This window comes from Crinia signifera, chromosome 2 (genome assembly GCF_055691185.1).
Source record: "Crinia signifera chromosome 2, ASM5569118v1, whole genome shotgun sequence".
NCBI lineage: Eukaryota > Metazoa > Chordata > Amphibia > Anura > Myobatrachidae > Crinia > Crinia signifera.
This window is the reverse complement of record NC_139218.1, coordinates 347,142,991-347,170,886: the sequence shown is the minus strand read 5'-3', so window position 1 is coordinate 347,170,886 and position 27,896 is coordinate 347,142,991. Positions and strand designations below refer to the sequence as shown.

The 27,896-nt window shown below is 47.4% G+C and overlaps 1 protein-coding gene across 3 annotated transcripts in view; it reads right to left on the bottom strand.

Annotated features, from left to right (window-relative positions):
• The window catches only part of SETDB2 (SET domain bifurcated histone lysine methyltransferase 2), a 62,407-nt gene that overhangs the window by 15,827 nt on the left and 18,684 nt on the right, over positions 1-27,896 (bottom strand). For all 3 annotated transcript variants that reach the window (XM_083169668.1, XM_083169669.1, XM_083169670.1), the window contains 4 exons: positions 24,985-25,542; positions 17,249-17,368; positions 9,923-10,092; positions 6,703-6,922 (listed from right to left, as the gene is read on the bottom strand). In XM_083169668.1, the coding sequence (XP_083025794.1) occupies positions 6,703-6,922; positions 9,923-10,092; positions 17,249-17,368; positions 24,985-25,542 (1,068 nt within the window). The remainder of the gene's footprint in view (positions 1-6,702; positions 6,923-9,922; positions 10,093-17,248; positions 17,369-24,984; positions 25,543-27,896) is intronic.

The following is a 27,896-nucleotide window of genomic DNA, read 5'->3' as shown; positions in this document are numbered from 1 at the left end:
TTAGATAACTTATTTGGTTTCCTAAAGTGCATACCAGCACACATAGTATTTACTATTTTAGAGCAATCAGTCGCCGCATCTTCATTTATTGAATATATATATATATTTTTTTTTTTTTCTTAAGGTGCCCATACACGTTACAATTATTGTATACAATATTGCATCTCATCGCATAGATGAGATGAGATGCAATATTGTATACAATAATTGTAACGTGTATGGGCGCCTTTGGAAGATTGGAGTGCGGCCGTTTAATATATATATATATATATATATATATATATATATATATATATATATATATATATATGCAAGCAGGAGATCCGGCACTCAGGCAGAGGGTGTGCAAAGTCTTAGGTGCTCTTCTAAGTATTTTTAACGACTGCACGGCGGCAGTCTAAGCAATAAACAAGAAGACACTGGTACAGTGAAAAATGGCAGCCAGCACATTCGACCCTCTGTCCAATAACCCGTCCCTCAAAACATTTGCCAGGATACTGGAGAACAGCAGCAGCACAGTGCCCAGTACAAAGTCTCGTAATTTATCAAGAGAAGAGCACCTGGCATTGAAGAGTTTGGGGGATAGAACGGACATTGTTGTTCGTTCGGCGGACAAAGGAGGGGCGGTGGTGGTGATGGACTTATCTTACTACAAAGAGGAGTGCGACTGCCTTTTGTCCGATGGTTTGACATATGAACTACTTGCTACGGATCCTACACCAATGCACCGGCAAGAATTAGAAATCATCTTGGACAATGCCATCCGAGATTACTTAGCGTCATATGAAGTGAAAAAAAGCCTGTTGCGCCTGCACCCGATAACTCCGGTATTTTATATCATACCGAAGCTACACAAGAACGCACAGAGACCTCCTGGCAGACCCATCACCTCGGCCAGGGGGTCTCTGTGTGAACCGGTGGCGAGATATGTCGATGCGTTCTTGCAGAATTGTGTGCAGAACACCAGCACATATCTCAAGGACACCACCTCACTGTTAACTAAATTGCAGCAGCTGGGTGAAATCCCCATCGACACGCTTTTGGTGGGGATCGATGTAACCAGCCTATATACCTGCATCCCCCATGAGCAGGGGCTGCGAGCGGTAGGAGAACTCATGGCACACAATTCCAATTATACAGGCCCAGATTTCAATTTCATATTACAACTGTTAAGGTTTACCTTAACACATAATGTTTTCATGCATGACAAAAATATTATAATCAGCTGTCAGGGTGTGCCATGGGTTCTCCGTCCGCTCCAGTGTATGCAAATGCATACATGTATCATGTCGAAAGTAATGTCTTTTTGCAGAACTCAGTGTTTGTACAATTTGCACTGTTTTATTATAGATATATAGACGACCTGATACTAATCTGGACAGGACCACAGGAGACCCTGGTTGAACTGCTTGAGCAGCACAACCAATCAAGCAGTCCAGTTAAACTAACTTATACAATAAGTCCCACCCAACTTGACTTCCTAGATGTCCGTGTCATCAAAATGGGCAATAGACTTATTACCCGGCTTTACACTAAGCCCACCGACCGCAATATGATGTTGCAATTCAAAAGCTTTCCTCCCAAGGCCACCACTGCGAGTTTGCCCTACTCGCAATTCATACGAGTGTGCAGGGTCAATAGTGATGAAACAATCAGAGATGCCTAACTAGAGAGCATGGTTAACAAGTTTTTGGAAAGGGGGTATCCCTACCAATTATTAAAAGAAGCACAGAAAAAAGCCATTAGCATCTCTAGATCTGAATGATTGAAAAGCAACCCTAAAAAAACTAACCAGGCCAACGAGACCTTTACCTGGGTCAAACATTATTCTGACAAAAGCCCAGGAATAGTTAAACAGGCCAAATCCATGTGGTCCATAGTAGCCACTGATCCCCACATACCAAGCCTAAAAAACACCAGATTGCAAACAGGCTTCATCAGGGGCAGGAGTATAGGGGATAGAGTTGTTAAAACGGACATCTAAAAATGAAAAACAGAGGCTAAACATTTCCTTTCTCGTAAAGGGGGCAGCTACAGGTGTACCGGTTGTGTCACCTGTAGCTATATGAGTTCAGGGACATCTTTCCGTCACCCCCACTCGGGCAAGAGTTATAACATCAAACCAGTCTTGACTTGTATGTCTAAATACGTTGTTTATCTTTTGACATGCCCGTGTGGGTTAAATTATGTCGGGAAGACAATTGGTACCATTAAAGAATGGATGGCAAATCACAGAACTGCCATCCGTGCGGCAATAGAAAAGGGCCACAGCGAACAGACTGTGGCCAGACATTTTTTGGAAGCCAAGCATGGGGTGGCCAACCTAAGATTCCAATTGATTGACCAGGCCCCAGAGTCCGTAAGAGGGGGAGATAGAGGTAAACACCTCTTACAAATTGAGAGCAGGTGGATCCACACCTTGGGGACCCTCAAGCCAGGGGGTCTCAATGAAACTATGAATCTGGGCAGTTTCTTATAAATCTTATAGATTTTTGTGTAGAATAATAAGAATAAAATCATTATAACAACAGGACAGGTTCCAGTTAAGAGCAGGAGAGCTCTCTGCCGATAAACAGAGGGGATTCATGCAGACATCAAGGATGCATTTGTTCCCTTTAATACAGCGCATTTATTAAGCTGAAGGTATAGCTAAGTAATTCAGATATAAGAGAAGAAGCTATGCCCTTACATACATGAGATAGGAATGTGTTGTGCCACAGAGCCATCTAGTGGCCATTAGGGAACAGGTCCAGGGAAAGTGCACCGTTTTTAATTGTATGATGTGTACTGTATGTTGTTTTGTGCTTTCATCACAAATATATTAGCACTTTATATCAACATAACTGTAAGCACAAAGCACTTTATGATGAATATTAAACTATTGGCACTGTTCACTTTTCACACAGTGTGGCCTCCTCCGCTGTCAGGACGGACGGGTCACTTCCGGGAGCACCTGGAAGTCGTCATCGGGAGTCCCAGACGGAGGAGGACGCTGCACAGCGGGTCCCCTATATGTAAGTTCTTTTTTTCTGTATCAAGTTGTTGTTGCACTTGTTATATACTTCTGGTCCTGACGAAGGGTTTATCCCGAAACGGCGTAGACCGTAAAGGAGGAATAAAGTTTCACTTATTTGCACCAAGTCCCGGAGTGACGCCCATCATTCTGACATTGTATTGGTGGTGAGTACACAACAAGGGAAGGCACCCGGTCACAGGAGAAAGAGAGTAAGCGGGGAGTGCCGGACATTCCAAAGAGAGAGATATATATATATATATATATCTATATAAGGGGACGGGGCTCGGCACTCCAGACGGCTTGAATAATCTCAGGCAAACACAGATATCAGGTACAAACCTTTTAATGTGGCACTTTCGTCAGGTAGTGCCACATTAAAAGGCATTGAAACGTTGTACCTGATATCTGTGTTTGCCTGAGATTATTCAAGCCGTCTGGAGTGCCGAGCCCCGTCCCCTGCTATACTACATCAATCTGCCCGGGCACCCGACGCAGCATTACACAGTACAGGAGAGCCGGATCTATATATATATATATATATATATATATATATATATATATATATATATATATATATATATATATATATATATATATATATACACTGTTTCAGATATATATATAGGAAAATATCCAAATTTTATGTAGACAAAATGTGCAGCATGTCAGCATACAGTCATGGCGACGTTTCAAAGCCGGTGCGGCTTTTTCTTCAGGACGTGAAGTACATAAGGTGCATAAGGTGTTCACAGCACCATATGCACCTTATGTACTTCACGTCCTGAAGAAAAAGCCGCACCGGCTTTGAAACGTCGACATGACTGTATGCTGACATGCTGCACATTTTGTCTACATAAAATTTGGATATTTTCCTTAGCCCTTTGAGTGCCGCCTGTTTCTTGGGATCAGCCCCTGCTGGGACCCCCTGAGATCCACCTTTCTACCAATTTAAGGAAGGCACCTGGGTGTTTGCCCCTTGCGGATGAGAGTGCCGACCAATCCCTCTGCTATATATATATATATATATATATATATATATATATATATATATATATATATATAGCAATCCTGGCGGCGGCACTCAACTAAATAAATGACCAGTGCCTACGGTGTGGTCATTTATTTAGTTGAGTGCCGCCGCCAGGATTGCTACATTTGTAGGAGATTCCTACCTTCGGAAGGCACCAGCGCTGTTCATATACCTACTTATGACTTTTTGACATTGCCCCAGGAGTGCCTCCTCTATGCATTTCTCTCTCTCTCTCTCTATATATATATATATATATATAGGGGGAGACTGTGGTGGCACTCCGTATTGACACCACTGTGCGTGGTTACTGTAACAAGCTCCGGTGCCCTCCTGGGTGAGCGTGTAGGGACGCTCTGTACAAAAAATGCAGCGGGGGGGGGCGGCACTCAGAAATAACGACAGTAGACGGCAGCTCTTGTGACCGACGTTTCAAAAGCCCTTGGGCTTTTTTTATCAAGGTGCTGTAATGGTGACAGCACCTTGATAAAAAAAGCCCAAGGGCTTTTGAAACGTCGGTCACAAGAGCTGCCGTCTACTGTCGTTATTTCTGAGTGCCGCCCCCCCCCGCTGCATTTTTTATATATATATATATATATATATATATATATATATATATATATATATATATATATATATATATATATATATATCTGAAACAGTGGTTCCTAACCCTGGTCCTCAAGTACCCCCAACAGTGCACGTTTTCCATTCTCCACACAGAATCACAAGTGAATAATTAGCTCCACCTGTGGATCTTTTAAATTGCATCAGTGACTAATGAGTGCAGCTGTGCACCTGCTGGGTGGCCTGGAAAACATGCACCATTGGGGGTACTTGAGGACCAGGGTTGGGAATCACTGTGCTAAAAGATGTCATAACAGGAAGTGAAAGCAATTTTTGTAGGGACACTGATCTGTTTCAAACTTGCTGTATATGGAGAGAGGGAGCTGTGAAGACAGAGATTGTAGGTAGGAGCAGACAGGGACGGGGTGGGGTGGAGAGTTTGTGGGCTAAAAACAGTCACAGCTCAAAGTGTAAGTACATTGCAGAAGCCGTCATTTTTATGGACTTTTAACTAGTATATTATAACAGCAGACAGTGTACAACAGAAGTGTCACTGATACATTAGTGTAGGACGAATTCAGGACAATTACACAGAGCTGTGCGCATGTAAAATCATGGGCCTAATTCAGAGCTGCATGATATGCTGATGTTTTTGCAATTGAATGATTATTAGCAGACTGCGCATGCGCTACGATCACACTAGGCATGAGCCAAGGTTCCTTTGTGACCGCGCGTTCAGCAGTGAGTATATAATCAGAGAGTGATGATGGAAAGTTTCCGTTTCTAGGAAGTAACGGGGGGTGGCGCAGGTGTATTGTGGTCCAATGTCTGCTGCAATCATGTACACAGAGGAACATGGTGCCTGCATCCCTGCTGCCAGGGCCAGCCTGCATAGCCATAGACCTACTCAGACAGACAACGTTCCTCTTTGTTGCATTTCTGGGCGGCAGCTTCCGGAACAGACAATCACATTAGTAGGCATTAATAGGCCAATTGTCATAATTGTAATAACGTCAACAAGATGAAAGACATCCCCGACAATCGGAATTATGGGCCAGGATTGAATACCCTCCATAATTGTACAGTTTCTACATCTGCTTTGTATAGCAACAGAATTCTTCCAACGGAGACATTTCAATCCGCAGGGGTTGGCAAAAAATTGGGGAAATCTACTAAGATGTGTATTCGACTTCACATTTGATGTTGCTATGGGCAACCAATCAGAATCTACTTCTTATTTATGTAGCACCCTCTAGATCAGGCATGTCCAAACTGTGGCCCTCCAGCTGTTGTGAAACTACACATCCCAGCATGCCTTGCCACAGTTTTAGCGTTCCCTAATAACAAAACTGTGGCAAGGCATGATGGGACTTGTAGTTCCACAACAGCGCGAGGGCCATAGTTTGGACATGCCTGCTCTAGAACATAGTAGACAGGATCTGATTGGTTGCCCATAACAACATCACACGTGACGTAGAATACACATCTTAGTAAATTTCCAACATTATCTTCTGTATATCGGCGAAGTGCAAATATATTTTTAACAAGATAACATCTGTGGGGACGGGACAATAAGGGCTGTTGCCAGAAAAATTCCTTTTTGTCTAGTACCACTGCAGTCAAGGTTTTTGAACCAAGTGTTGTTCCCTGTATGCTTCTATCGTCATAAGTAGTTTCCCCAATAATTGGTTGGTGGTTTCTCTCTCCTGAATTTATCGTTCTCCAAGGCTTGGTATATCTGCCTGCTAATGAGTAACACTGTGACTCACTGTCGCTAATGAATGTCATTCCTATCACAGGATGGAGCGGTAAAGTGTATTGCCCTATGTAAGCATATATGTATTTATATAGAAGTACATTTAATTCTAACCAAGCTTTCCAGGAATATGAATGTGGCTACAGGTGTTACACTGTGCTGCAATCACTAGAGCAGAGAGATTCTTTCAGTGCATACAAATGACTACTTGACTATTATATATAAAAGAAGCGAGATGCTCAGCCAGCACTAATGTATGGAATGTTCAGGAGATCGCATACACTAGAAATGTGCATACTAATATGTATAACGTAACAAGCTTATATGTATACTCACCTCAGCATTGCTGGTCGGCCACGTCCCGGTTTTGATGGCGAAGCCCCGAGCTTCTGTTTGCTGGCAGAAATGGAGTGTGAAACCGTAATCTCGGAATCGGAGTGAGAAACGCGCCTTCGTTTAGGTTGAATGGAAACTCTCTTATTTCCGTTCGCTGGAATCACACATACATTAGGATCCTTTTCAGCATTTACGTCAGCAGATTTCATGAAAACCCGACCTGCAAAATGACAAGGTAAGTGGCTGATACATCGTCATAGTGCTGGAACTTCACCTAAGGGCCTTATTCGGCAAGGCTCGCTAAGCAGCAGTCATTCACTGCCTAGCAAGCCCATAAGCGCAAGGGTGCCGCCCCTGATGCCCCCGGTACCATGTGAGGGGATGTACCCGAACACATATCCTCGCATGCGAAATCATTTGGTGGTCACCGACCATCGAATAATTTCTCTACCCTTCGGTAATAAAAGTCAGTCTAAACGGACTTATTTCCATCAGAGTCCACCAAAGAGTCCGTCCAGATGTCTTGTGCCACGCGCCCCAACCAAGCATTGGCCTTTCTGCGTTCCCAGGGGATTGCTCAGTGTTTCCATGGGGATGCCCATTAAAAACAGGGCGTTCCCCTGCTCTGGGCCGGTGTCTGCCCTCACCAGCCCTCCTCCCTCCTTTAACCACGTGGATGCCTTGGCGAGTGCAATACTCGTCGAAGGCGCTCGCACCGGGGGTCTGTACGTTCACAAATACGCACATGCGCAGACCAACCCACTATTGGAAGGAGGCGAGATTCGGCCCCATCTGATCACTAGAGAATCACCCTCTAAATCACATCTGTACACGTGCATTTATAAAGGAGGAGAACTAGTGTGATGGGTGTCAGTGGTGGCACAATGTCATAACAACGCACAAAGCATGAATACAAAGGCAGGTCGGTGATTCGCTGATGCAGAAATCTCTTATTTGCTAAAGGAGATAAAAGAAAAATTATTCAAATTGTGTTTGGAAGATGTATCCAACAATTGGACTGTGAATTGCAGCTGTTTATGTGGCGGCCCTATAACATATGTTTGGTACGTTTTAGTCTGTCCGTATGACTAGAAGTTACCTATGTAGCAGTATGGCAGAGGGCCATCAGACGTGACAGGCAAATAGCCCCTCTAAATGCATCTTCGCTGCAGTGCAGTGTGACTAGGACGCACCAGAAGACTGGGCCGATTCACTTTATATATGACAATTGTATACCTGTGTGTGATGGAGTCTCTAGGGTAAATACACTAAGATGGGCGTTCTAGAAACAAGGGGGTGATCGATCGCACTGGAAATTAAATTGAAATAATCAAATTACCTCTTTATCAGTATTGTAATGGCATTATATATAGGATGAGGTGTGCTACCGCCAGACAGTAGAACGGTAGAATCAGGGAAACAACAGAAAGTCTTTTTTAGGAGAAGAAATTATAAAATATAACTTTTATTAATTAGTGTTTAAAATTACTGCAAACCAAACATACAATAGATTGACTAATTGTAATTTGATTGTTGTAATAGAATTGTCAGTAGTGCGTCTATCGGTTACAGTCAGCCGGAGCGGTGTGCCGGTCACTATTCAGTGATGGCATACGCTACACAGATGGCGATGCAGATAGCAGGAGACAGAGAGGCTGCATTTATTGCCTCATTCATTCTGCAGAGGCATTGTAGTGTATAGCAATTGAACTAAATATCACGCAGGGATTTAGGACGCATTGTCCTCCCCGGACCATACTATTAGCACGTACATTTGCCTACTACATGTCTGTAATAGGAGGTGACAGGAGCAGCCAGGACGCTGTCCGCACCTAGTCTCCTCCCAACATATCCTTACTTAGGTGATGTGGCAAAATTAGGGACATGGTTCCTCATTACTGATATACATTGCCAATCACTGATTGGATACTCCATTAATTATACTGTGATCCGACACACACCACACAATCTTGCAGATCCTTGATTGTAATAAAACCAACGTACTTACCCCCGCTACGTTAGGAAAGCCATTTCCTTTTTAGAAGTCCTTAGTCGATCTATGTTGTATGTTTGGTTTTATATTTTAGCAGTAATTTTACACATTAATTAATAAAAGTTATATTTTATACTTTCTTCTCCTCTTGTGCACCGTAAAAAAGAATTTCTGTTGTTTCCCTGATTCTAAGATGGGAGTTCTATTGAAGATGGGATGTTGCTATGGGCAACCAATTAGATTTGATTATCTTCTAGAACGGTGGTTCTCAACCTCAGTCCTCAGGACCTCCAACAGTGCACGTTTTACAGGTCTCCACAGAGAATCACAGGTGAAATAATTAGCTCCACTTGTGATCTTTTAAAATGTGTCAGTGAATGAATGCACCTGTGTACCTGCCGGACGACCTGGAAAACATGCACTGTTGGGGGACCTGAGGACTGAGGTTGAGAACCTCTGCTCTAGAAGGTGCTAAATAAATAAGAAGTATATCCTGATCTTTAATAGAACTCCCATCTTAGTAAATGTACCCCTATATGTATGAGGACATCTGTTGGTAAGGGTGGTAGAATAACCGTGTGCCATTGAAGGATTACATTTCAATGAATGCATTATTTGAGCCGGTACAAGAGGCACTAGGCCCAACCAAATAGATGCGTCTTCTACTATTATATTAAATTCAGTCTGATTATTTGATATATTTTAAAAACCTGGCAGCTAATAACATTCACAAATGTAAATGTCTGAATAACTACAAAGAGCAGCTATCCTTAGAAATGAAATCATGCCCTTTACTCTAGTTTATTCATGTGTTACAGAGAGTTAGTGTCCTCACATTACAAGAATCCTAGTCCTAACTAAATGGAAGCTGCCATTATTATTTCTATGCATCGGGAGTTTGAAGATCAATGACTGATTGGAGTTACAGCACGTGCAGACAGATTAATTGTCAATAAAAAAAGACCTACCTGTATAATATCACTGATTCCTAATTGCCTAGTATGCAGCTTCAATAAATAGTCACCTATCACCTATCACCCATCGCTAACCTACCCATATAACCCTGTATAAATAACATATATCGTCTACGTAACTCCCATACTTACAGTACTGTTCTGACAGATACATGTAAGGTAATGGTAAACATCAAATGTGCTGCCGCTAATTCTTCATACAATATTACAGCAGTACATAGAAATAATGCTAGTGTCTACAGCTGGCACTTGCCTGCATAGATGCACACAAATGTTCCTTTGTCAAGGTCGTCCAGGCAGCGCACCCCAAAGCCTTTCTCTTTTGTTTTGTACACCTGGAGTCGCACTTGAAGTCCATGCTGTACAACCCGGTTCTGACACATCTTTCGGTCACATTTACAAGATACGTTACATTCATACAGTCTGCATTAAAAGTTTAAATTATTAAATGACAATTCACATTGAGCCAAGCGACTTTTGTAACAGAGTTAATGAACTCAGTTTATATTATTTATATATCACCACAGGATGCCATAGCACCATAGGTAAGGGTGAAATACAAAAAAGGGGATTTTTGTCCTTACCTGGAAAATCCTTATTTCTGAATCCTTTGGTGGCCACTGGGACAGTGGGAAGGGGGCGGAGCCATGGCGACAGGCACCAAGTAGCTAACACTTTAGTGGTGCAGCCCAGGCCCCTCCTTCCCCACACTCCATCCTACAGTAGGTCAGTTTAGACTACCACCGGACTTAGGAGCACAGGAAAGGAGAGAATGAAAGAAAGAAAAAGAGAGATCTTGTATTACCATGAACAAGAGCATTCCCTAAAACCAACCCATCCGCCGATCAGGGGCGTCTGGGCGGGCGCCCAGTGTCCACCAAAGGATTCAGAAATAAGGATTTTCCAGGTAAGGACAAAAATCCCCTTATTTCCTTCATGCCATTGGTGGCCACTGGGACAGTGGGACGTCCCACCGCTGTCCCCTCACGGGAGGGAACGCTCCTGAGCTGCAGAAAGAACGCCACGGCCGAACGCAGAGTCGACCTCGGTGAAAGTATCAAACCTGTAGTGGCGTATAAAAGTGTGCATGGAAGACCATGTGGCTGCGCGGCACAGCTGCTCTGCGGAGACTCCTGAAGCCGCAGCCCACGATGATCCTACCGAGCGAGTGGAATGGGCCGTGAGCCCTGCTGGCGCCGGCCTATTCGCCAGGAGATATGCCTGCTGAACCGTAAGCCGCAACAACCTGGCAATGGACTGTTTAGATGCGGGCCAACCCCGCTTCTGATGATCATAAAGAACAAACAAAGCTTCTGTTCTTCTAATCTCCCTGGTCCTATCCACATAGATGCGAAGGGCCCGAACCACATCAAGAGCCCCTCCACTTCTTGAATCCTGGAAAGCAGGAACTACGATTTCCTGGTTTACGTGAAACCTGGATACCACTTTTGGCAGGTAACCCAACCTGGTACGGAGGACTGCCCGATCTTGGTGGAAGACCAAAAACGGTGGCTTACAAGATAGAGCGGTCAAATCCGAGACCCGCCTAGCTGACGCAATCGCCAGAAGGAAACACACCTTCCATGAAAGCCAACGCAACTCCACCGACTCCAGAGGCTCAAACGGAGCCACCTGAAGAGCTCTCAGAACCAAAGGCAGATCCCACGGGACTACGGGACTCCGAAAGGGAGGAGTCACGTGCATGACCCCCTGGAGGAAAGTGCGAACCTCCGGTCTTGTCGCAATGCGCCTCTGAAACAGAACCGAGAGTGCCGAGACCTGAACCTTCAAAGTGGAATGTTGAAGGCCCAAATCCACTCCCGACTGCAAGAAGGCCAAAACCTTGGGCAACGAGAACCTCCTTGGATTCTTCTCGTGCTCTTCACACCAGCGAAAGAAAGAACTCCAGATCCTGTAGTAGACTCTTGCTGAAGACGGCTTCCTGGCCGCTATCATGGTTCTTATCACAGAATCTGAGAACCCCCTGTCTCTTAAGATCTCCCTCTCAAGAGCCAAGCCGTCAAACCGAGACGAGCTAGGTTGGGATGTCGACAGGGTCCCTGAGACAGAAGGTCTGGCCGGAGAGGTAACCGCCACTGAGGTTCCTCCGCCATGAGCCGGAGATCGGCATACCAGGCCCTGCGTGGCCAGTTTGGGGCCACCAGGATTACCCTTACCCGTTCCCGCTTGAGTCTTCTTAGGAACCGAGGAAGAAGAGCCACCGGCTGGAAGGCGTACACCAGATCGAATGGCCAAGGTGCCGACAGAGCGTCGACCAGAAATGCGCCTGGATCCCGAGTCCTGGACCCGCAGCAAGGCAACTTGTGATTCCACCGGGATGCCAGGAGGTCTATCTGAGGCCTTCCCCAACGAAGGGTTAGAGAGTGAAACACCTCTGGATGAAGAGACCATTCTCCGGAGTGGATCTCTTGGCGGCTCAGAAAGTCTGCTTCCCAGTTTTCGACGCCGGGAATGTACACTGCCGACAATGCCAAGAGGTGACGTTCTGCCCAACGAAGAATTGGCTGTACCTCCAGAAAAGCTGCTCTGCTCCGAGTTCCCCCCTGGTGATTGATGTACGCCACCGCCGTGGCGTTGTCTGTCTGTACCTTGACTGCACGAGAGCAAATCAGGGGGGCCGCCTGGAGAAGGGCTAAGTAGATCGCCCTGAGCTCTAGAATATTGATCGGCAACCCCGACTCCTGGTGGGACCAAACTCCCTGGTAGGATCGGTCCTCCACCACCGCTCCCCAGCCCCTGAGGCTGGCATCTGTCGTCAAGAGTACCCAGTCGGAGACTAGGAAGGGCCGTCCCATGGACAGGTGACGTGGCTTGAGCCACCAGAGCAACGATAGTCGAACCTCCTGAGAGAGTACTACCTCCTGCCTCTTCAGAGCCTGTGGTGAACGGTTCCAATACTTGAGGATCTGGTGTTGCAACGGACGAGAGTGAAATTGGGCAAATTCCACCATCTCGAAGCACGAGACCATCTTGCCCAAAATCTTCATACATAGATGAAGAGAGACTCTCCTGTGCTTGAGAAACCCTCGTAAGAGGGCCTGCAAAGCCAGCCGCTTCTTGTCTGGAAGATAGACCCTCTGGGCCTGGGAATCCAGACGCGCTCCCAGATGTATCATCTCCTGGGAGGGTTCCAGGCTGGACTTGCGCCAGTTCACTAGCCAACCGTGAGCCTGGAGCAGGTCCAGCGTAATGCCTAGATGTTGCAGGAGTAGTTCTCTGGACTGTCCCAGAATCAGAAGGTCGTCCATATAAGGCAGAATCCGCACTCCCTGGAGGTGAAGGAAGGCTGCCATAACTCCCATCACCTTCGTAAAGACTCTTGGTGCTGTAGAGATTCCGAAGGGTAGAGCCCGAAATTGGACATGAAGATCCTTGGTTGCAAACCGGAGGTACTTGCGGTGATCCGGATGTATCGGAACATGCAGGTATGCATCTCTGATGTCCAGAGATACCATGAAATCCCCCGGCTCCATTGCCTGTATAATGGACCGGAGGGACTCCATGCGAAACCGCGGAATGTTCAAGTAACCATTGAGATCCTTGAGATTCAGGATTGGTCGGAATGAACCATCCGGCTTCCCGATCAAGAATAAATTGGAGTAATAGCCGTGGCCCCTCTGCTGAGGAGGAACCACTTCTATCACCCGAGACTGGAGAAGAGTCTGAACGGAGGCGTTGAGAGCCTCCGCCTTCAGAGGACAGGCCGGGCGCCCCGTGATAAAGAATCGGGTCGGCGGACGCCTGTTGAAGGAGAGATAGTATCCTTCCGACACTATACTCAAAATCCAATTGTCCGATGTCGTCTCCCTCCATCTGTTGGCAAAATGGAGGAGGCGAGCTTCTACCGGCAGGGAGTCGACCTGAGGGGTCCCCGAGTCATTGGGAGGCCTTCTCCGGGGCCTTAGGAGGCTGACGTTTGCCAGACTGGGACTGTCTGCTCTTACCAAACGACTCCCTCCTGGGAGGACGGCTTCTTGTTGAAGATTGTCCCCTCGGCTTTCCCTGCGGCCGAAAGGAACGAAAGGACTGCTTCGGCTTAGAGGGTGCCGACGGGAGGAAGGCTGTCTTGGAAGTGGCTACCGTAGTCACAATCTTGTCCAGCTCCGGACCGAAAAGCATATCGCCCACAAAAGGAAGGGCCTCCAGGGCCTTTTTGGACTCTGCATCCGCATTCCAAGTGCGGAGCCACAAGGCTCTTCTGGCTGCAACCAAAGACGCCGAGATCCTAGAGGCTAACGTAGCCGTGTCCAGGGCCGCCTCGCCCAAGTACATGGAGGCTTCTCTGATATGGTCCACCAGAGAAAGCAGCTCCGACCTGCGTATGCCTGACGTAATGTTCTCCGTCAACATATCTGCCCATTTGCCTACCGCCCTAGCCACCCAGGCCGAGGCCAAAGCTGGCCTATTAAGCGTACCCGCATGAGTAAAGATAGATTTAAAGACATGTTCCATCTTTCTATCCGTGGGGTCCTTTAGAGCCGCCACAGTGGGAATAGGCAAGGTAGTAGCCTTTACCAGCCGGGCTATGTGGGAATCCACCTGAGGCGGGCGTTCCCATTTTGTGCGCCCGTCTGCCGGAAAGGGATAAGAAGAAACCATCCTTTTAGAAATTGTAAATTTCTTATTAGGAGCAGACCAGGCCTTTGCCAGGTCTCCCTCCAGCTGCGTTGAAGATGGGAACACAGCCGGATCCTTCTTCTTGCGCTTAAAAGAGGGTGCCTCCTCCGCAGGGGGTTGGTCTGGCTCCTGTATGTTTAAGCAAGAGCGGACCGCCTTCACCAGCGCATCTACCCTGGACTGAGTCATAACCTCGTCCTGGGATGTAGCCTCCTCGTCAGGGTCGTCCGGGTCATCCAGGTCAACAGGGTCATCTGTGTCCGCCTGGTCGTCCCCTGAAGTATCCGTCCCCGTAGAGTCAGCTCTCTGGGTGCGGGCTCTGGGGTTCTTGCGCTTGCTAGCGGCACCCAGCAGGTTCTGTAGAGAGGAAGAAACCTGAACCAGTCCCTGCACTGAGGAAGAAAGGCCCTGTACCCAAACTGGCTCAGGCGCCAGCGTCAGCAACTGAGGCTGGGACTGCGTGAGCGGAGCCGGTTGAGCTGGTGGAAGAGTCGCCTGTGAAGGTTGACTCAACACTGGTGGGGGCTGAGGGTGTGAACGGGAAGCGGCTAGCTGTCCAGCAAGGTCCCTCATGGCTGCCGTCAGGGCCTGCGCCCAACCCGGTTCCCCGGAATGGGATGCCTGTGACGGGGCCGAATCCACAGAGTCCCCACCATTACAGCGTGTACACACACCCCCATGGTCTGTCGAGGTGGAAGAAAAATTCTCCTTGCACCTAACACACTTAAAGGCCCTCAGGGCAGGAGCGTCCCCTGACCGCGAGGGTCCTGCGGACTTTGAGCCTGACTTAGAAGTCATGGCTATGCTCTATCCCACTTCAATACAAGACAGAGTGAATAGAGAGATTTGCACAGAAAACCCCTATATAAAGAGGGGTGTGAAAACACAGCACTGAACACCTCAAGGGTGCAGTGTCAATGTAGTACAACCTGACCCGTCTGGAGACCGGGGAAGGAAGGGTGCCACAGTGTCCACACAAAAGCTACTTTTCTGCTGCTCCTCTGCACCGATGTGTGACAGAGTCAAGCCTCCATTAGGACAGGACGCTGGCAGTCCCCGGCGGGAACTCATATAGAGGCTCCCTGCCGGGGATTGGGCGGGGAGGAGGTGAGGGACCTCCCGCTTCCTCCTGGAACCTTGCCAGGGCTGAGAAAAATATGGCGGCCCCCACCGCAACAACAATAGCCCTGGTGGTCTAGTGGCCTCGGTTTCCCCTGTGGGGACCGAGTGTCACCGCCAGGAAACCGCCGGGAGCGCACCCACCCCCGGCGGCTACGTGCGCTGGGTTCCCTCCCTCCGGCATCTATCCAGACGCCGCTGCGAGACAGAGCGTCTCGCGGTCACCGTTGCGGGACAGAGTCAAGCTTCTATCGGGAAGAGTCTCTGTCTCGCGTCTCCCCCAGCCGCGATACCGCTGCGTGCTGTGGGGAGGGAGGGGGGGAAGTGTGGCTTACCTGCTCCGTGGCGCACGGTCCCTCTGTGCTGGGACCCAGCCTGCAGGTCCGTGGCAGTTCACGACGAGCTGGCTCCGGAGCAGGTGAGCAGCCTGGGTGGTCCACCCGGCTTGCTCACCGCAAGTGTAAAAAAAAACCTTTTTTTAAAAAACGCTGCAGAAAACTGCAGCAGCTACTAAAAACGTGCCTGTGCTCCTAGGCACCAAGAAAAAACTGACCTAGGATGGAGTGTGGGGAAGGAGGGGCCTGGGGTGCACCACTAAAGTGTTAGCTACTTGGTGCCTGTCGCCATGGCTCCGCCCCCTTCCCACTGTCCCAGTGGCCACCAATGGCATGAAGGAAATAAAAAAAAAATATGGGTACTGTCTAATACAAATATACATTAGTGGCAGTACTCAAATTACATAGCTAACAAAGGGGAGAGGGCTCAATTCGTAAGTACACATTCTAGGGGACACAAAGATGCAGAGGGGAGTAGAGATGGGGAACGTGGAGGTTAGAAGGGTAGTAGGAGAAGCTGTAGTCTTGGAGGATGGAGGCAAGATTGTTTGAGCACCTGAGGGCATTCCTGAGGCTGCATGCAACAAAGAAGGAATCCTGAAACCAGAGATAAAAGCGACAAAAGACGGTAGGTTTGGGAGACAGAGGAAAGAGATACAGTATTGTCACGGGAGAAAAAACAGGAAAGGGCAGAGATAACCTGAAAACAATGAATTCTGTGTTAAATATCTTAGGTCTAAGGAAACATATGGACATCCAAGAATAGACGACCAACAGACAGCAGGTGAGAAGTGAGATTCATTTGGGTGTCATTAAGGTGGCATTGGAGGGTGTAAGAGCTAATAAGCCCACCTAATAAAGAGAAGGGAAGTGGGACATAGAAAGAGGAGGGGAGTGTGGAGGTAGGTGTGAAGATAGAGAAATAATGGTTGGATAATGGTAGGTACTAGAGGAGAGGGATAAGTAGACCAAAAATGGGCAATACAGGAGCAGGTGCCAGGCGAAAAGGGATAGTGTCATGTGGAAGGTATATTGTGGATGTCAACCTCAGACACAGCAGAAGCAAGGCTGCCAGAACTTCAGCTTACTGCCCTCACCGCCACACACAATACCAATACCGACTTCTCAAAATTGAAAGTGTGGAGGTGGCATTTTAGAAGTTTAACACCTGCTGCTGTCTGAGAGTCATCCTTAATGTTGTGATAGTCAGACTGTGGAGCCCCTAGGAAGCTGCCTAATGGTAGAGGGGGCCCTGAGCAAGACGAAGACAAGGACAAGATGGCAGATACACTTAGTTTTAGAGGTAAAATTGTTGGTGAAGTGCAGGGAGAAAGGAGTGAGGGGGAAGGTCTTAAAGGTGGGAAAGAGTCAGCTTTCATGCAAAATGGCAATATTCTGTCATCAAACATATCACACAACTTTCTGAAGGAATAAAGCTCTATTTCATGTTAGTACATAGCGAAGTGATGTATACACTTACTACTTACCCAGTGGGGATAGGTGTTTTGAGTCGTTTGTATGTATAACCTGTTGTGAGGTCATTTTTTGGTGAGGTGACACTTTTATTACATGCTCTGGCTGTCAGCTGCAAACATGCACATGTGGAACTGGGGAAAAAAAAGTGTGAATTAAAAAATGCATGATGATAAATGAATATACTAAAAAGTTACAGGAATAGGCTCAGTCCATTATATAGTTCCTTTATGTTACTTGGAAAGTATAGCTATAGCAATAATTATGCACTGAATAGTACACAGGGAAGTGGATACATGCTGGAGCCCGGCCAATATATAGAAAATATGAAATCTATAGTATAGGGGATCCAGTGGATATATAGCTAGATGTTGGTGGGGTGTGCACAAACTGACACCTAAATTGCAGTGTAAAAATAAAGCAGCCAGTATTTACCCTGCACAGAAATAAAATAGCTCACACAAATTTAATTCTCTCTGCACGTTACCCCACCTGCAGTGCACATGGGTTTTGTCCATTAAAAAAATAAATTTGCTTTGCGATCCACTCTGAATATTAACATACCAGATCAGTAAAACGAATACATTTAAAAGGTAACATACTAAGGGACTCCCAATACTACAGTATAAATGATACATGGGGTTAACCTTTGATTTTTTTTATTAATGGTGACCTGGAGCAAAGAGACCGTTAGCTACAGTACAGAAATACTACAGGAGGCGAAAGGTCAGGGGAAGAGCAGTCAATGTAAAAGGTAATTATATAACTCCACCCCCCTCAACCAGATTGTGGTTTTGAAATTTGCTGGTAAATTGTGTTAATCTGTACACTTGCCGCATCACAAGATATTACATCTGGCTCCTCACTGTGCATCTGCTGGCTGGAATTGCAGGACTAGTGCAGTGTTCATGTAGAAAGAGGCAGCTTGATCTGCACAGCCATCTAGGAGAGTATTCTAGTGATAAATGAGAACTGGACTGGATCCAGAGTACCTGGCTGTTGCTATGTGCTTGTGTATAAGGGGCATATGTATCACAGCCTGGAGAGAGATAAAGTGGAGAGTGATATTGTACCAGCTCCTATCCGGGCCAGAAGGTGCCTCCACACATACACGGTGGGGTCATAGCCGCCAGGTCAAACCGCAGCATACGGATTTCAAGGGGAACACATACATATGAATGCAGATGAGTGCCGCACTGTGTTCCCCTTCAAATCTGGTCAGCAGTGGCTGGATCACCAAAACCCTCCTCATTTAAACGCTGCTCACATTAATGCCGCCCCACCCCTCTCACATGCCAAGGACCAGGGCAAAACAATTCAATGATCGACGACCATCGAATGTTTTTTCGGTACTTGTTTATTATCTGGGCGCCCGATTTTTTCATTGCATGCCACTACTTAAGGCATGTGATGCGATGCGATTTTTCATTGTAAAGACCGATTTTTAATTGTATAGTCAGCCATGGGTAATTTCATACCCCCAATATCCAACTACGCATGGCGTTTAATCTATATAGTGTGGCGAGCGCAGCAAGCCACCGAGCCCGAAGCGTGGCGAGCGCAGCGAGTTACGCGAGGGGTAGTGGATTACTTTACATGTTTTCTTCGTCCCCTCGCAGGGCACGCTGCGCTCGCCACGCTTCGGGCTCGCCACACTATATAAAATCAACTCCATGCGTAGTTGGATAGTGGGGGTATGAAATCACCCATGGCTGACTATACAATTAAAAATCGGGTCTTTACAATGAAAAATCGCATCGCATGAATTGTATGCCACTATATTGCATGCGATACGATGCGATACAATGAAAAAATGGGGCGCCCAGATATTACACAAGTACCGTTTTTTCAAGCGCTCGCAGATCTAAGAACCAGAGAGGTGTCTGTACGAGTGTGCGGGTCCCAGTACGTCAGCTGCCGGCACCCGTCACCAGCGAATTTCCATGGAAACGCCCATGAAACGCTGAGGGGGTGTGACCACAGCCCACTGCCCCCCACCCAATGTGTGCCAGCGAAAAATCAATTTGCCCTGCCCGCTTGCACAAAGAGGAATGAGCAATCTCTAGAAAAATCGCTCCCCTGTGCAAATGCAGGTGAGAATTAGAATCACCTCCTGTATCTCTCTCCACACTTTGAGACATGTGCCCCTAAGAATAGAATAAAATTAAATGGAATTAGATCAGGTGTTCGTCACACTGTGTGTTAGACAAGAGATAAACTCTTCCAGAGAGACCAATAGATGAAGTAAAAGAGACTTGGGGGTAGAATTATCATTTGTCTGTTTTATAAGCTTTAGAAAATATACCCCAAGTGGTAAATATAATATAGGAAAGTTCTTCGGGTGTCTACTTTCAAATGGGGCAATCATTTAAAAGGCAAAACCAACCTACAAGATGGAAAACATTCAAAGAAGTGAAAACAAAGATGGATTAACAGTATTCAAAACTTTTAATGTAGGAATATATTAATCCAGAGTATATATATATATATTATATATAAAAGAAGAATTAGCTTGCTAGCAGCTCCGTTTGTGTGGATGTCTTATTGCTTAGACTCAGGGAACCAATATACGCAGAGGGCGATATTCAATGTCGCCGGGGAGGGGGTTTATGTGGCGAGGGTGGCTGGTTTTCAGTGAGGATCGCTGAAAACAATCCATCCTCGTCGTTTAACCCCCTCCCCGGCCACTCGCCCTATTCTATGTTCCGGGGGAATCCTCAATGTCAGAGGATGGCAAGGATTTCACAATTTGGTCTCCATAATTCATAAAACAGTCCCTAAATTATTATTTTTTTTCGAAGAAAAAGAAAATCTATGTAGACACAACTCTTAAAGCCCATACACACTGGGCGACTTTGAGCTGAAAATTGCTCAAATCAGCAAGTTTGAGCGGCTTTCAGCTCAAAGCCGCCCAGTGTGTATGGCCCGGTAATGAGCGGTGAGCGCTGCTGTGCGCTCCCGCAACATCGCCGGGAAAGCCGTTCATCTGCTGGTTATACCAGGCAATGAGCGGCTTTCAGGACGGCTTTGCACTGCGCTCTGCTATGCAACGCTGTCGTCGTCCCCCCCCTCTGTCGGCGCCGGGCAAGGGGGAAAGCTGCTCAGTGTGTAAGCACTGAGCGGCTTTCCCCCCCCGCGATGATTGTCATCATCGCTGTCCAGTGTGTATGGACCTTTACAGTTTTATGTGAATAGAATATATATGCAGATTTCTTCTATACATATAAAAGCACTAGGTGATTCATCGCGCCCTACGGGCGCTCTTCACACCGTCGTAAGGGGCTGCGCCCCCTTAATTTGTGAACGTTTGTGTATGAGAAATATGGTTAGAATTGTATGAAAGATGCCCTGTATTGCAACTTAGGTGTCCGCGAATCGCGGGAGGGGGGGTCGCGGAGGGTGCCGCGAATTGCAGGAGGGGGGGTCGCGGGGGGTGCCGCGAATTACAGGAGGGGGGGTTGTGGGGGGGTGGATGCTGCGAATCGCGGGAGGGGAGGGATTGCAGAGAATCGCGGGAGGGGGGTCGCGGGGTGGGTTGCCGCAAATCGCGGGAGGGGGGTTACGGGGGCGGGGTTGCGGCGAATCATGGTAGGGGGGGTCGCGGGGGGTGTGCCGTGAATCACGGGAGGGGGGGTCACGGGGTGGGGTGCCGAGAATCGCGGGGGGTGTGTGTGTGTGCCGTAAATCGCGGGAGTGGGGGTTGCGGGGGGGGGGGGGGTGACGCGAATCGCCACAAGAAAAAATCAACACAGAAAGGTCAACACATGTAAATGTTGACATAAGTGTGGCACTTCATTGGTGTCCATGTCGACACATGAGAATGAATATGAAAACATTCAAAAAATGAAAAAAAAAAAACTTCAAAAACTCATGTCAACCTTTTTCATTGTCGACCATAGCCATGTCAGTGTTTTCCATGTGCAATTTAATTCTGGAGCTGCCGCGAATTGCGGGAGGGGGGGTCGCGTGGGTGCCGCGAATCGCGGGAGGGGGGGTTACGGCAAATCATGGGAGGGGGGGTCGCGGGGGTGTGCCGTGAATCACGGGAGGGGGGGTCACGGGGTGGGGTGCCGAGAATCGCGGGGGAGGTGTGTGTGTGTGTGCCGTGAATAGCGGGAGTGGGGGTTGTGGGGGGGGGGTGTGACGCAAATCGCCACAAGAAAAAATCAATACAGAAAGGTCAACACATGTAAATGTTGACATAAGTGTGGCACTTCATTGGTGTCCATGTCGACACATGAGAATGAATATGAAAATATTCAAAAAATGAAAAAAAAAAAAACTTCAAAAACTCAACCTTTTTCATTGTCGACCATAGCCATGTCAGTGTTTTCCATGTGCAATTTAATTCTGGAGCTGCCGCGAATCACGGGGGGTGCCGCGAATTGCGGGAGGGGGGGGTCGCGGGGTTGGGTGCCGCGAATCGCGGGAGGGCGGGGTTCACAGGGGTTCCGGTGGGGGGTTGCCGCGAATTGCGGGAGGTCACGGGGGGTGCCGCGAATCGCGCGGGGGGCGGGGGGGTGTGACGCGAATCGCCACAAGAAAAAATCAACACAGAAAGGTCAACACATGTAAATGTTGACATAAGTGTGCCACTTCATTGGTGTCCATGTTGACACATGACAATGAATATGAAAACATTCAAAAAATGAAATAAATCTTCAAAAACTCATGTCAACCTTTTTTATTGTCGACCATAGCCGTGCCAGTGTTTTGCATGTGCCATTTAATCCTGGGGCTGCCGCGAATCGCGGGGGGTGCCGCGATTTGCGGGAGAGGGGGGGGTTGCGGGGGGTGGGTGCCGCGAATCGCGGGAGAGCAGGGTTCATGAGGGTTCCGGTGGGGGGTTGCCGCGAATTGCGGGAGGGTTGCAGGGGGGTGCCGGGAATCGCCGGAGGGGGGGTTGCGGGGGGTGTGACGCGAATCGCCACAAGAAAAAAATCAACACAGAAAGGTCAACACATGTAAATGTTGACATAAGTGTGGCACTTCATTGGTGTCCATGTCGACACATGAGAATGAATATGAAAATATTAAAAAAATGACAAAAAAACTTCAAAAACTCATGTCAACCTTTTTCATTGTCGACCATAGCCATGTCAGTGTTTTCCATGTGCAATTTAATTCTGGAGCTGCCGCGAATCACGGGGGGGTGCCGCGAATTGCGGGAGGGAGGGTCGCGGGGGTGGGTGCCGCGAATCGCGGGAGGGCGGGGTTCACAGGGGTTCCGGTGGGGGGTTGCCGCGAATTGCGGGAGGGGGGGTTGCGGGGCGGTGTGACGCGAATCGCCACAAGAAAAAAATCAACACAGAAAGGTCAACACATGTAAATGTTGACATAAGTGTGCCACTTCATTGGTGTCCATGTCGACACATGACAATGAATATGAAAAAATTAAAAAAATTAAAAATAAATCTTCAAAAACTCATGTCAACCTTTTTCATTGTCGACCATAGCCATGTCAGTGTTTTGCATGTGCCATTTAATCCTGGGGCTGCTGCGAATTGCGGGGGGGGGGGGGGGGGGCCGCGAATCGCGGGAGGGCGGTTGCAGGGGGGGTGCCGCCAATCGTGCAAGGGGGGGTCGCGGGGGGGTTCTTTTTGCAGCGAATCGCGGGAGGGAGGTCGCGGGGGGGGGGGGGGTATTTTTTCCGCGAATCGGGGGGGGGGGGGGTCATGGGGGAGGGTTTGCTGCGATTCGCGGGAGGGGGGGTCGCGGGTGGTGGTTATGCCGCGAATTGCGGGAGGGGTCGTGGGGGAGTTCTTTTTGCAGCGAAACGCGGGAGGGGGGGTCGCGGGGGTGTTTTTGCTGCGAATCGCGGTAGGGGGGGTCGCGGGGGAGCGGGTGTTTTTGCCGCGAATCGCGGGAGGGGGGGGAGGTTTTGCCGCAAATCGCGGGAGGGGGGCGCTCACCTGGTGGCTGTGGAGTAGCAGTGCTGGGCAACATGGGAAGGCAGTGGGTGTCTGGCACTGTCTGTGGGCTCACTGGGCTGGTTCTCTGTCACATACCTCCCAACATGACCCTCTCCAGGAGGGACACAATGCTCTGTTTCTAGACTTCCCCTTAATGTATGATTGCCATCACCTGTTTTAAACAGGTTAATTTCTCAGAAAGGTGTTCAGCACAGATGAAGGCAATCACACATTAAGAGGAAAGTCCAGGAACAGAGCGTTATAGACACAGACACCCACTTTGAGTGACAGATGTAGCCAAATATATAGGAGATCAGTGACGTTTCCGGTCAGAGCAATCAGGTGCACCTGCACAGCAACAGGATGGACTGACCGTACACACCGCTGAGACCCAGAACAGAGCTGCGCTCTGTCACCCTCACTACAGCAGATGGGTACGTGATCAACAGATCTAGGTCGCCACAAGTTTTTCAAGTTTTTTTGGCAGCTATGTCGACAGAAGTCAACATGGACACCAAATTAATGTACAGTGTCCGCTCTCCATGCTTTGGATGGTGAAGTATAATCCAAGTCAGCCTAAAGCGGAAAACGTGAAAAACTCACGTCGACTTGTGACTGTCAATCACGTTCCCGCCGACCTAAAACTTGCCTCTAACTGTCATTAATGTCGATTCAGACGCTGTCGCCTATCTTTAGTCATCTAACTAGACGCGTTCAACTAAGCGAGGTCGATCATAACATGGACAATAGAGACACCCAGAATCTATGTTACTGTATCGAATGCACAAACCGTTACTTCAACTGCAGCTGAAATCCAAAATGTGATTCTCCTGTGTTGGGACACTACTCCTACACCCACTGGATAAATGGAGTCTAGTTATTTTACTCTGGGTTACCTCACCAATATTGATTGAGCTCTTTTTAGTTTTATATTTCTTTACATGTCATTGCTATTACCTGCTTTCTCAATATAATACTGTGTTTAGGTTTCTTATTTCCATTTCATTAAATAAGCAAAGTGTTAATATATATATATATATATATATATATATATATATATATATATATATATATATATATATATATATATATAAAATATATTATATATTATTGGTATGCATTTACGGTTTTCCATGTAACATCATACTGTAGTTGCATGGTCATACCCTTCCTCATTTCCTAGGTTTCTCCCACTATACAGGTGACTATCCTGTACAGGCTGCTGCATACCTGGGTGTGTCTACAGCAAACCCCCCCCATTTGCTCCACCACTATTAAACCCTCAATACAGCCCCAGTTGTGCCCCTCTTTGCACATAGCAGCATCCACATCTCTATTTCAAGAGAACAAAACATATAAAGACTAACCAATGTAACGTTTCGCACCTGCTAACTCTACATTGTCATCTACAGTATCTCCAAACTAAAGACTAAGGGGGTTATTCAATCCCGGCCCGACAGTCATGCCCCAGTCCCGTTTTCCATGCGCTCGACTGCTTCTCTACAGGCGGGATGCAATGTCCTGCCTGTCGAGTGCCGAAAAGGAGGCGTGGCCGTGAGAAACAGCCATGGATCAATGAGATCTGGCAGTTAGCTCGACAATCCACAGCTGTTCTCGGCAAAACGAGCCAGACTGCTTTGAAAGTTGGTCTTGTTTTGTCCGAGATGCCTGTTCAATGCTGTCGGGAAAGACCGCATTGAATAAGCGGCTGCCGCTATTTCCCCCGTCAGAAATAGCGGCATTGGATTGAATACCCCCTTAATTCTTTTTTTCGCACTTTGTGTAATTGTTTTCTACGGTAATTTATGTCATGTGCAATTACTATAAAAAATACTTACACATCTAAGCAGCCATCAGTGCAGTCGCAGCATCCAATAAACAGGTCTGTGAAATTATTGATGGAGTACCCACGTGGCCAAGGGGACTTCCTGTACGCAAAAGGAGAGGGTCTGGTATTATCGATCTCATTGCAGAATGAGACTGGCACCGATTCCGCATCTCTACTTATGTCAGCTTCCTGAGCAACAACTGGACTCTTCATAGGATTTCTGTCTAGCTGGAGGTAAGTGTTGAAAGAGAAATGATCCAGAAATAAAAAGCGGCACTCCGTTTCTAAGAGGTAGGAACGCACTTCGTCAAAGTCTCGCAGGCACCTTCCACAGGGGGCTTTATAGAGGACATCTAATGGCCTTGACATTACGCTAGACTTTGCATGTCTCCTTTGGAAGTGACACATGATCGGGAACTTCAGTGGGTTCTCTCTCTTTGTAAAGTATGGATTCACTTCAGAGAGACACATCTGTCCACAGTTGTGTGTTTCAAAATGGACACTTGAATCGATCAGCATTAAAGATATGTCACCGACTTCCGGTTCCGAGCATTTCTCTTTTTCATTGCTGTTTAGAATATAATAAAATTAACTTTATTAATACAAATCTATTGGAATTCTGTTTGTTATTCACTGTCTGGGGGAGTATTTCAGTTGTTTTGGGCACCTGTAGATTCTGTCTAAAGTGTCTGGGAGCTATTCAATAGTTTTGGGTGCTCTCCCCTGAGAATGCATTCATCGCAGTTTACTGCTCATACTTTCTACAGGTGCGAGCAGAATTCCACCAAAAGTAGGGCTGTGGGGTTGAATTTGGGTGCCTGGAGAGACTTAACTGCAGTGCTCCCGGTATTTAGCATGGAAGGAGCCGCTTTATGTAAAAATATGCAAATGTGAACTTGAGCTTGAGCCAAACCCTGCAATACCCACTTAAGCAATGCTAAACTATGCTGGTGGATCAATAAACCCCACCATCGATTCTCTCATAACATTCTCAAATTCTGCCCACCGTGGCTGTGGTGCTGCAAAAGAACCACAGCCACATGATAAAATCCGCCCATGACACTCCCCCAAAACGTCAACTTTTTAAAATAATGGTACTTGTGGAGTATCACGGCTCCCATCGTATGGCATCGTATGCCATATGTAGTGGCATACGATGGCATACGATGCGATGCGATGTTTTACCGATTTTTGAGCATTTTTACTCAAAAATCGTATACCATCGCATGGCATCGTATGCCATATGTAGTGGCATACGATGTCATACGATGCGATACGATGTTTTACCGATTTTTGAGCATTTTTGCTCAAAAATCGTATGCCATCGCATGGCATCGTATGCCATATGTAGTGGCATACGATGTCATACGATGCGATACGATGTTTTACCGATTTTTGAGCAAAAATGGTCAAAAATCGGTAAAACATCGGATAACATCGTATGCCATATGTAGTGGCATACGATGTCATACGATGCGATACGATGTTTTACCGATTTTTGAGCAAAAATGGTGAAAAATCGGTAAAACATCGCATGGCATCGTATGCCATCGATGCGATACGATGTTTTACCGATTTTTGAGCCATTTTAGCTCAAAAATCGTATGCGATCGCATCGGATGCCATACGATGGCATCCGATGCGATGGCACCCGATTTTGCACTGAAATGCATCAGAATGCATTGAAATGTGTATTAAAGTAGTGAAATGCCCCCAAATGCCATTTTTCATAGTGCACCACCCCCACTATCAACGCCAACCCGAAGCGTGGCGAGCGCAGCGAGCCCACGAGGGGCGGCGGTACGCGTCCTACGACCTTTTCATACCCCCACTATCCACGTCGGCGTGGAGAATAGAATAGTGTGGCGAGCGCAGCGAGCCACCGAGCCCGAAGCGTGGCGAGCGCAGCGAGCCCCGCGAGGGGACCTGTAAAGCCCGCGAGGAGACGCGTATAGCTGTGAAGGTATCCGCGTCCCCTCGCGGGGCTCGCTGCGCTCGCCACGCTTCGGGCTCGGTGGCTCGCTGCGCTCGCCACACTATTCTATTCTCAACTCCACGCCGACGTGGATAGTGGGGGTATGAAAAGGTCGTAGGACGCGTACCGCCGCCGCTCGCCACGCTTCGGGTTGACGTTGATAGTGGGGGTGGTGCACTATGAAAAATGGCATTTGGGGGCATTTCACTACTTTAATACACATTTCAATGCATTCTGATGCATTTCAGTGCAAAATCGGGTGCCATCGCATCGCATCGGATGCCATCGTATGGCATCCGATGCGATCGCATACGATTTTTGAGCTAAAATGGCTCAAAAAACGGTAAAACATCGTATCGCATCGATGGCATACGATGCCATGCGATGGTTTACCGATTTTTCACCATTTTTGCTCAAAAATCGGTAAAACATCGTATCGCATCATATGACATCGTATGCCACTACATATGGCATACGATGTTATACGATGTTTTACCGATTTTTCACCATTTTTGCTCAAAAATCGGTAAAACATCGTATCGCATCGTATGACATCGTATGCCACTACATATGGCATACGATGTTATCCGATGTTTTACCGATTTTTGACCATTTTTGCTCAAAAATCGGTAAAACATCGTATCGCATCGTATGACATCGTATGCCACTACATATGGCATACGATGTTATGCGACGGCATACGATTTTTGAGCTAAAATAGTCAAAAATCGGTAAAACATCGCATCGCATCGTATGCCATCGTATGCCACATGCGATGCTATGCGATGCGATTTTTAGCATACGATGCAGGTCGTGGGAGCCGTGATACTCCACAAGTACCAAAATAATTTCCCAGTCTGCACCCTTGAACATCCATAGATCATAGATGTTGCTTTAAGTCATTGCGATGTAATAAGTAAACTTGTGTACAATCACACACATTAGTC